The sequence below is a fragment of the Coffea arabica genome, chromosome 2c, assembly GCF_036785885.1.
Source record: "Coffea arabica cultivar ET-39 chromosome 2c, Coffea Arabica ET-39 HiFi, whole genome shotgun sequence".
Taxonomy (NCBI): Eukaryota; Viridiplantae; Streptophyta; class Magnoliopsida; order Gentianales; family Rubiaceae; genus Coffea; species Coffea arabica.
This window is the reverse complement of record NC_092312.1, coordinates 34,119,267-34,129,804: the sequence shown is the minus strand read 5'-3', so window position 1 is coordinate 34,129,804 and position 10,538 is coordinate 34,119,267. Positions and strand designations below refer to the sequence as shown.

Genomic DNA, 10,538 nt, shown 5'->3' with positions numbered 1-10,538 from the left:
TAGCTTATCAATAGAACAAAGAGTTGTTTTTTGGTTCATGCCAAGTTAGAAAGGCCACGGAGGAAGTTGATCCAGCAGGTCACGGGCTTCAAGCCCATGTCATTCCCCATCAGGTATTTAGGGTATCCTTTCTATTATGGGCAGAAGAAAAAGGAGTATTTTGCTGGACTATGCCTCACTGTGGTAAGTAAGGTTGACTCCTAGAAAACCCGTTTACTCTCTGTAGGGGGAAGGATCGTGCTCTTGAAACATGTCCTCTCCGCGCTTCCGATCCAACTTTTGATGGCTGCATCGCCTCCGAAATCGATTTTTAAAGAGATCGAAGGGAGGTTCTCTAACTTCTTTTGGGGTGAATCCGTGTGGGGGCAAAAGTTGCATTGGATCAGGTGGAAGGACCTATGTGTGCCGGGTGAAGAAGAGGGTGTGGGATTCCGCCGTCTAGAGGATATTTGTGATGCCTTTTCCGTCAAGCTATGGTGGAATTTCCGATCCCTGTCATATCTATGTGCGACCTTCATGAAGGCTAAGTATTGCGTGCAAGTGCATCCTAATCTGGTACACCATGGTGGGGGGTCGCAGGTATGGAGGAGGATGATGGAGATCCGTCAACTGGCAGAGGGCCACATCGGGTGGATTGGCCGTTCTGGTAGCTCAAACTTCTGGTTTGACAATTGGCTTGGGACAGGCTCGCTGTCTTCGCGGCTGGATAGTGTGTTGGATCACAGGGTTGCTAATTTTGCAATGAATGGTGCTTGGAACGTTCATCTCCTCCAACAGTGGGTGCCGCATGGTGTAGTAAAGGAGGTTGTAAGGGATGCTCCCCCGGTAGGGCAGCTGCCTGATTTGATGGTCTGGAGACCGACTCAGTCAAGGCGGTTTACACTCCGTTCTGCGTTTTAGTTAGTGCGTCGGCATGCCAATAGCTCCTTCATGTATCACAGATTGTGGCACCCGGTATTGCCGTTGAAAATCTCCTTCTTCTTATTACGACTATTGCGTGAGCGGTTACCTGTGGATTGCTGCCTGTGGAAGTTCGGGGTTCATGGGCCATCCAGTTGCGGGTGCTGTCCATCAACGGATATCGAGAACATCGAGCATGTGTTCGCTAAGGGCGCTATGGCGTTGCGTGTCTGGCATTTCTTCAGAGATCCAGTAGGCATATCTTGGTCCGGTTCATCGTTTCATGTCCGTCTGGTAGCCTAGTGGTATAGGAAAATGGGTAATCGGCACCTGGCTTTTGTTCACCATATTCTGCGACTTCTGATTTGCTGGCACCTTTGGAAATATAGGAACTCCATAAGGTATGAGGGGATTCAGGTTGGGTTTGACAGGTTGTGCAAGTTGGTCATGGCTGACCTTGTGGAGTTATTTGCTCTATACTTCAAGCAGCAAAGGTCCTTCCCAGCGGCTTGGGTGCATTTCTATGCGGCTATTTCCCTGTGGGTCCCTCGGATGCCACGTGGGGTTCTCAAACTCAATACCGATGGGTGTTCCAAGGGGAATCCAAGTGTTAGTGGGGGAGGAGGGGTCCTTCGCGACAGTGCGGGTAAATTAGTCTTAGCGTTTGCCTGCCATCTTGGTCAAGCTACGAGTGTTCAGGCTGAAGTTCGTGCTCTGCTTTTTGGAGTGAAGGTGTGCATTCAACGGTGGTTCCGGAACTTGGAGGTCGAATTAGATTCACTTGTGTTGTTCCACATTTTGTTTGGTAAAGCTAGGTGTCCTTGGAGTGTTTTCCAGGAGGTGCAGCAGTTGTTTGGGTTTAAGGAGCATATCCCTATAGTGGGGCACTGTTTTCGGCAGGCAAACCAAGTTGCTGATGTTTTATCGAAGGTTGGGTGTGCTCTGGGGGGAGAGGTCATTTACACATCTGCATCAGAGTTACCGCCGGCGGCTAGAGGTGCCTTGTGCCTAGATAGATTTGGGCTCCCTTCTGTTAGATCGTTTGTTCAGGATCACGTAGGTGTATAGGGACCGTTATGTTTGATGTTCCTTACAGTTCATTAATAAATTAATAGGGGGTGGCGTCCCTCCCCGCGATTGGGGTTAGCCAAAAAAAAACTATAAAAGTGAATAAAATATACCAAAAATCAAACCATAAAATACACTTAAAATACACAAAATACACAATTATCAAATTCTCCTACACTTGAATCATTGCTTGTATTCAAGCAATAAGAATTACAAACCAACAATGATCCAAAAAATTTGAAATAAAACATGTGCATGATTGAAATTCAATTTTTCAAAACAAGGCAAATTAGCATTATGCAATCATTCATTTAATCCCAAGTACTCATAATATCAAATAAAGGAGAGCCAATTATATCGTAATTTTAACTAATTCAATTCAATTTCTCATCCTCACTCAATTCCATAAGCAAGTGAGTCATATGGTCAAATAGTAATTTCCTAATTCCATGATCATCTTTTTCTCAAATTCAAAGAGGAATTTATTCATATAATATATCTAAATATTTACTGAAGTTATAAAGTGTCTTTTGATGCAAAGATCGACATTTTTAGATAAAGATCGAAGGTTACTCAATACTTCACATTCTTAAGTTGTCTTGCATATTCTTATTTCAAGTATTGTTTTTCACGAAAGTCGATATTTGTAGATAAAAACTCCCGATTACCAAATACAAGAACCATTAGAGTAGATCAACATTTATTGACCTTTTTTTCCATTTTTTTCTTTTCTTTTTTCTTTTTTCTTTTTATTTTCTAAAGTAAAAATAATAATCATTTCCTCAAAAGAATAATCATAGGAAGAGTATTGTAATTATTGACCATATTTATCACTTAACTTTGCAAAATTAAGCAAAGAGAACAAACTTCATTAAACATGCAAATTTGAGGCACAATTCTTCCACTTTTCAAGATATATTTTTCTAAAAATGCAAAAGTTATACTAATCACCTAATAGCTGTTTTCAAAATAAATGAAAATGAAATTCTTAAGTTACATATATTTATCTCAAAAGGAAAATTTTAACTACTAATGGTTGTGGAACTTCTTTTGAAAATTGACAAAATGGTGAAATTTTGAACCATTTTTCTCAAATCACCACAATTAAAAAGGCAGTAATCCTTCCATCGACACTTAAAGTATACATCGTTCTTAATGTGTGAAAAGAAAAAATAAGAGTAAAAGAAATACTTCTTCTACGGTGAATTGGCCTCTTGTTTGGGATTTTCGATGACCTCATCTTACTTGAATTTCAACCATTACCAGCGTAAATGAAAGTTAAAAATTGCAAAAGTTCCATATAATAAATATTAGTTTGCAACAAAAAAGCAACTAACTTTACTACTAAGATCCAAGAAGTGCATATGATACTTATATGGTCAAATAGTGAACTATATTTATCCTAATGATTCACCATGCAATTAATATGCAAATGTATGCTTTGATCCTCACAAATTGGAGTCATTTAATAAGTTTATGTATCATGAAACACCTTCATATGTTCATCATGCAAGCTTATGCATGAATAAGAACGGAGACGAAAAGGCGAAAATGTAAACTACCATGCAAAATTAAAGAAATTTATCTCAAAGTAATTATATGATTGAAATGAAATGTGATTGAACCATTTTTCACACTCAAATGAGCCTTAACATAAATTTTATCCAATTAAACTCAATACGGACTCATGAAGATTAAACGCATCAATGATGGGTTTAACGATACATTTGAATGTTAAAAACTATTTCACATGATGTTAATGATGAATACAAGTGTTGTTCGATCAAGAAATTTGAGGAAATAAGTGAATGCATGTGTTTTGGCCGTAAAAAGAAGAAAAATGATATGTTAAACAAAGTTTCATTTTTTTGGGGAATATGCAGCCTAAATACGCAGGTTGAGGGTGCGTTTTCACCAAAAATTATGAAAATACACTAAAACACAAGCTCAAAATGTGGGCAAGGTTGCGTATTTAGTCTTTGTTTTCAAATTTCTACAATTTTCTGCAATTTTCCTACACCAAGTTACTATTCCATTAGTTTCGTCTCCTACCTCAAATCAAAATCTATTGTTATAAAGAACAATGCAGCATATCAAACACATAAAACTTGATCAAATGCACTATTTTAGCACAAAATCTAGCATCAAAATTTGAGGGTCATAGAAGTTGATCATTTGAACTCTCTTGACACCTCATTTTGCACATTTGACCGCAATTCTTGAACCCTAGCATAAAAACATAAGAAACATCCAAAACACACATGTTAAACATAAAATTACACCAAATTAATATAAATTTAAACAAATATTAGGTTGCCTCCTCACAAGCTCTTCTTTACAGTTATTAATTTGACTATTTCATCTCATTTTTCAAGAAAGATTTGTTAATGAATAATCCACTATTTTAGGTCGTGGTGGATCAATAAAAGGTAGATTGATAGCAAAAGCCAAATAATCAAATGATATGATAGGTGGAAGAGGCCTACCTATTTTAAGTATTTTATAGATATTATTTTGTAGTAATGCCACTTGAGAATTCTCCAAAGGAACATCCATATTCCCTCTTGGGTGATGATATCTTTCGAACTTACTTTTTCAAAACACTCCTCAAGAGGGGTTAAATGTAAATCATTCAAGCTTATCTCTTGAGGTTCAACATTAGTTCCAAAGATACAATTATGTGAAATGGACACTTCCTCATTGAAGCACAAATTATGTTCATCATTTTGATAAAAAAAATCAATCCATTTTCACATACAACATTCCTATCATTCACAACAGGGTCAACTTGCATATTATTAGAAGATATAATTTCATACAAAACACGCAATTGATCTTGAATTCTACCAAAATGAGAGGTTAATTCATTTAATCTATGCTCAACCTTATCAAAACAATCGAAAGTTGCATTAGTTAGCTTTTCAATTGATAATTCCCAAGACAAAAATGCATTAGCTAACTTTTCAATGGCTGACTCCCAAGATGGATTTGATTCAAGTTGGATAAATTCGGATTGATAATCATAAAATATGAAAAATTATTATATATTTCAGATATTCTTTGGTTCCTTACGGTATTTTCAAAAGACATATTTCGGATATTTTTTGGTTACCTTCATAGTTGTAGTTTTGAAAATTATAGTCTATTGCCAAACTTTCTTCTCTCAACCTTTTATCCTCTTTTGTTTACTATCTTCTTTAGAACCTAAAAATGCTTTCAAAGAATCTCAAAAGCAAGATTAGTCAAGAAGAATAATTTAAAAGACACAAACAAAAACAAGACATTAAACACAAAAATAAGACTAACAAGACACTAAACATAACAAACAAGACACTTGACACAACAAAAATAAGAAAAGTAAGTCAAAATGTCTAAATTAATAAAGTTGTTTTAGCACTAATATTGAATCAAATATTCCCCAACAACGGCGCAAAAAACTTGATGAGATTCTACCATGCACCAAATTTTAATAGAACCTAAATACCTTGTTTTTTGCAAGTATACAGATCATTTATCGAGTACATGGATATTAGATGTCAATCTCATAGGGAAGATTGTCAATTACTGATGGTTTTCAAACTCCTTTATTATTTAGATTATCATAAGTGCAAGAAATTAAATCTACACTACAAACATGAAATAAAAGTAATAAAAATAATAATAATCTCCTAGGGGCTATGGAATTTCTCGCTACTTTTGCAAGTGAAATTATCGATTAATTGAATATTATTATCTTGGCTAGTTATGGCGTAATTTCCTAATGTATATAAAACCTATTCTCATAGTGAATCAACTATACTTGTAATTAAATCATACCTAATTTCGTGGTTATAAAATTAACTATAAATTCATTTTTTCTATGAAATTATATAAAACAAGCCACTAAATCCACAAAGGTTCGTGAGTGTATTCCCTAGTTTTGGTACTTCCTTGGACTAGTGTCAAATTTCAATTCTTATTGCAAATTTAACACCTTAAAATTATCACAATTAATGGCCAGTTAATCATGATTAGTTAAGCAAAAGTGATAAATAACTTGTTCAAAATAATATCATCAAACAACCATTTAAACATTGCTAATAAAATATAGAAAGTTCATCCATAACTCTTGGCATAAATTTTAGCAAAACATGAAGAGAATAAAGAAAAAATCATACTTGTATTATAACTAAACATGAACTCAAATATAAAAGAGAATGTGATAGGAGAGAAATCACCATTGTCACATGAGTTCCAACTCTCCATCTTTCTCCTTAATTCTTCAACCAAATCTAGTTACAAGTACAAGATGGATAAACTACATTAACTATACTATACTAATGAACTAAGAAAAGTTAGTGGAGAATACATTTTGGTAATGTTTCTAACCTTTCAAAAGTTATCAAATAAGCTCAGCCCTATTTATAGAGAATTAAAGTTCCAAACAATCATGTTTCAAGTTGTGCAAATTGTATTTTGAGATTCCCAAAAGTTGTTTCTCCAAATTTCCAAGATGCTTCTTGCATTTTCTAATTGAAATCCATTTAGAAAATTGGTCCAAAAGTAGTAGGAAAGAGCTGCAAGTTGAAGTACAACTAGTTCCAGCTGTAAAGTAGCCAAAATATGAATACGACCCTCAAAACGTGGGTTAAGGTCATGTATTGTGTTGCATATTGTCCTCCCCTACAGGTTTACACTTTTTTTTATCAGTTTTCAACATTGTTCTATTTTTGCACAAATTTTAACTGATATATTCTTAATAATGGAGGCTGAACTAACTCTTGTATAAAACATGAGAGTTGTAGTCCTTTGAGTTATCTTTTTAGTGCATCAAGAATCATCTAATTTGGAACTCTGTATACTGATAAATGATCAAAATACCCTTGACTAGTCAATCCCCTATTTCAACTTTTGATAGCAAAAATAGCTGACTGTATTTTGATTTTTTGACCATGAAAATGCATGAACTAGATTTAGATGACTCATAAGAAATGTAGAGCCATGTCGTAACTTCAAAATGGCTCCAGAAGCATGTCAATCCGATACTTTTAATTCAAGATATAATCAAAATATCAAAAGGTGTCAAAGCTATCCAATATTTCTTCTTTTATACTTGATTACATTCCATCTTTTTGAACATTTTGCACTTAATATTTTCTTTAAATCACTTCAAATAATGAAAAATCATCCAAATATCTTCTCAATTTATTCCATTTGATGATTAAATCATTGAAATCTTAAAAAATATGAAGTTTTCACCATTTAAACACATAGAAATGCAATTTTTCACACTTTGAACCATAAAATGCATAATTCACTAGAAAAATAGTTAATTAACTATAAAAAAGAATAAAAACACACTAAAAACTAAAGTATAAAACACACTTAAAATAACAAAATACATATTTATCACTCATTTATTATCTAGACTAATAATAACATGTGCGAATAAAATTACACTAAAAGACATTGAAAAAGAATAAAGTTACATTACAAAACATTGAACAAAGGTGGGACTGCTGTGGCTACTGCTGCAACTTCATCTTCTGCCTTCGTGAGTAAGGGGCTGGGAACAGAGCCGCATGCAGAACAAGCAATCACTACTGATATAGCCGTGGTTGATGCTGAACGGGTTGTGCGCTGGGAGGTAGTGCTTCCTGTACCTGTGAGCTTGCCTTCGTTGGTTGATGATGCTATTCAGGCTGCGGCTAGTGGTATCATTCACAACTTAGCTGGTCGGGTAGTCGAGGAAGAATCTCCATCAACGGACGCGGGGGATGACAAGTCAGAAGGCGAAGATCATGACATTGTGGCCGACTTGCCCAGTAGCACGGGTTGTCTCTCTCCTCGATTCCCAGGGTCACAGGTGGGCATACCTGATGGCTCCCAATCTTTGCTTGAGCCTATGAATCTTGATCAATTAGTAGTGCTTGAGCAAGAAATTCACCCAACTAGGCGTCGTGGTATACGGGCTAAGTTCCCTCCGAATAGGGAGCTCAGGTTGGTAAAACAAAAATCTCAAAATTCTTTCCAAGTTTTGTCTAATGATTAATGCACTTTTCTGGAACATTCGTGGGATTTCTAAGTCCCCAAATTTTTGAAGATTGAGAAAATTAATTATGATGCATGAGCTGTCGATGGTTGGAATCTATGAGCCTAAACTTTCGACACAAGACGTTGAGTCAATTCGTGTACGTTTGAATTTTGATCATGTGGTGTCTAACCCGTCAAGGGATGTGTGGGTCTTCTTTAGCTTACCTTTCTCCTCTGTGGTTGTTGGGGATTCGGATCAACACTTATCAATTTCGTTCGGTCATCCACAATGCTTGTGTCCTTTTAATGTCTCCTTCGTTCATGCTAAGTGTACTGCTGTGAAGAGGAGGTGGTTGTGGCATGCTTTGTTACGTGACAAGCCGTGCCAAGAGTCGTGGTATATTGTAGGAGATTTCAATTTTATTTTGTCTGCGAATGAGAAAAGGGGTGGGCGGCTGTTCCAGCCGTCTCAGGGATTGGAACTATCCCATTTTGTGGGTGAGACTGGTGTGTTTGATGCAAGGTTTTCTAGGCCCAGTTTCACTTGGTGTAATAATAGATCTGGGCGAGCAAGAATCTAGAAGCGTCTAGATCGGGTTTTAATTAACATGGCCAGCTTAAATGCTTCGGCCTCATTGTCTGTTTCCTACTTGGTCCGGGACCCTTCTGATCATGCCCCGCTCCTCATCTCCTGCTCCACCCAATTGGACAATAAACCTCGCACTTTTAGATTTCTCAATATGTGGACATCTAACGCTAGCCTGTTGGATGTGGTTAAGGTGGCTTGGCAAGTCAAAGATAGTGGCTCGCCATTTTATCGGGTCTGGACCAAACTGCAAAGGGTTTCCCGAGCCATTCAACTTTGGAACAAGGAGACGTTTGGTGATGTGTTTCTCGGCGTGAGGAGGGCAGAGGCAGCGATGGCTCGTGCCGAGCTTCAGCTACAATCAGATACCTCGGATGAGAATGTTGTTGAATTGCAACGGGTGCGGGCCGAGTTGAGGAAGGTACTAGCTCTTGAGGAGCAATTTTGGCAACAAAAAAGGCAGGGTTAAGTGGCTGCAGCAGGGGGATAAAAATTCTAAGTTCTTCCACTCGGTGGTAAAGCAGTGGAGGTATCGTGCAGCAATTCACAGGATTCGAAATTTGCATGGCACTTGGCTTACAGATGATGGCTCCATCGGACTGGAAACAGTGAGGTACTTTGAAGAGTTGTTCTCAGAGGATTCTAGTTCGGATTCCCGATTGCTCCATGTTATTCCTAACTTGAGCTCCGAAATTGAAAATATTGGCCTGGAAGAGGCCCCGTCTCTTGACGAGGTTAAGAATGTGGTCTTCTCTATGGATGGGGATAGTACAGCAGGCCCCGGATGGGTTCACAGGGAAATTCTTTACTTTTGCCTGGGAGGTGATAGGTTCTGATGTCTACCAAGCGATTCTAAGTTACTTTTGTGGAGTAGAACTTCCTCGATTTGTTACGGCTACCTCAATTGTTCTTATTCCAAAGGTCCTGAATCCTCACTCTTTCTTTCAATATTGTCCTATTAGTGTGTGTAACTTCCTGAATAAAGTTATTTCTCGAGTTTTTGTATCATGGTTAACTCGGATTCTACCATGTATTATCTCTCCTCAGCAGAGTGGATTTGTGCCGGGTCGTAATATGTCGGATAATTATCTCCTAACTCTGGAGTTGATAGCAGATATCGGGAAGAAATGTAGGGGACGGAATGTGGTGTTTAAACTTGACATGGCGAAGGCATATGATAGGATGTCCTAGGTGTTTATTCTTAAGGTATTGCGTCTATTTGGATTTGGGAAAAGATTTATTGATATGGCGTGGCGATTGCTGTCAAACGTGTGGTTCTCGGTGATTGTTAATGGTGCTTCACATGGCTTTTTTAAGTCCTACCGGGGGCTTCGGCAGGGAGATCCTCTATCACCGACGCTTTTTATTATTGTAGTCGAGGTATTGTCTAGAGGGTTGAATTTGCTTTATTCGTAATCAAATTTTGTGGGATATAAAGTATCGCGTTGCTGCCCTACTGTCTCTCACTTGGCTTTTGCAGATGACGTTATAGTGTTTGCCAATGGGTCGGCTTCTTCGCTAAGGAAAGTTATGCGGGTGCTGGAATTGTATCAATGTGCATCTATTGGTGAATACTAGTAAGAGTGGTTTTTTTATTCATCCCAGCGTGTCAGTGGCTCGTAAAAGTGTCATTGAACAGGTTACTAAGTTCTCTAAAAGAGAATTCCCGGTTCGTTATTTGGGTTCTCCGTTGTTTACTGGTAGGTGCAAGGGAGCATATTTTGCAGATTTGTGCCAACAGATTGTTGATAAGGTGCTCTCGTGGAAGAACCGCCTTTTATCCTCTGGTGGTAAGATCATTTTGATCAAGCACGTGTTGTCAAACATTCCCCTTCATCTATTGGAGTTAGCGATACTTCCAAAAAGCTCCTTTTGCATGATTGAACGAGTTTGTGCTAATTTCTTGTGGGGAACAAATAAAGACTCAAACAAGTTTCACTAGATTAGATGGAGAGATTTATGTTTTCCGCCA

The 10,538-nt window shown here is 37.5% G+C and overlaps 1 protein-coding gene across 1 annotated transcript; it reads left to right on the top strand.

Annotated features, from left to right (window-relative positions):
• The first annotated feature begins 8,588 nt into the window (after positions 1-8,588).
• Positions 8,589-9,757, top strand: LOC140035627 (uncharacterized). The gene is made up of 3 exons (XM_072076932.1): positions 8,589-8,987; positions 9,091-9,395; positions 9,529-9,757. The coding sequence occupies exons 1-3, from the start codon at positions 8,589-8,591 to the stop codon at positions 9,755-9,757; spliced, it is 933 nt and encodes a 310-aa protein (XP_071933033.1).
• Positions 9,758-10,538: the final 781 nt, after the last annotated feature.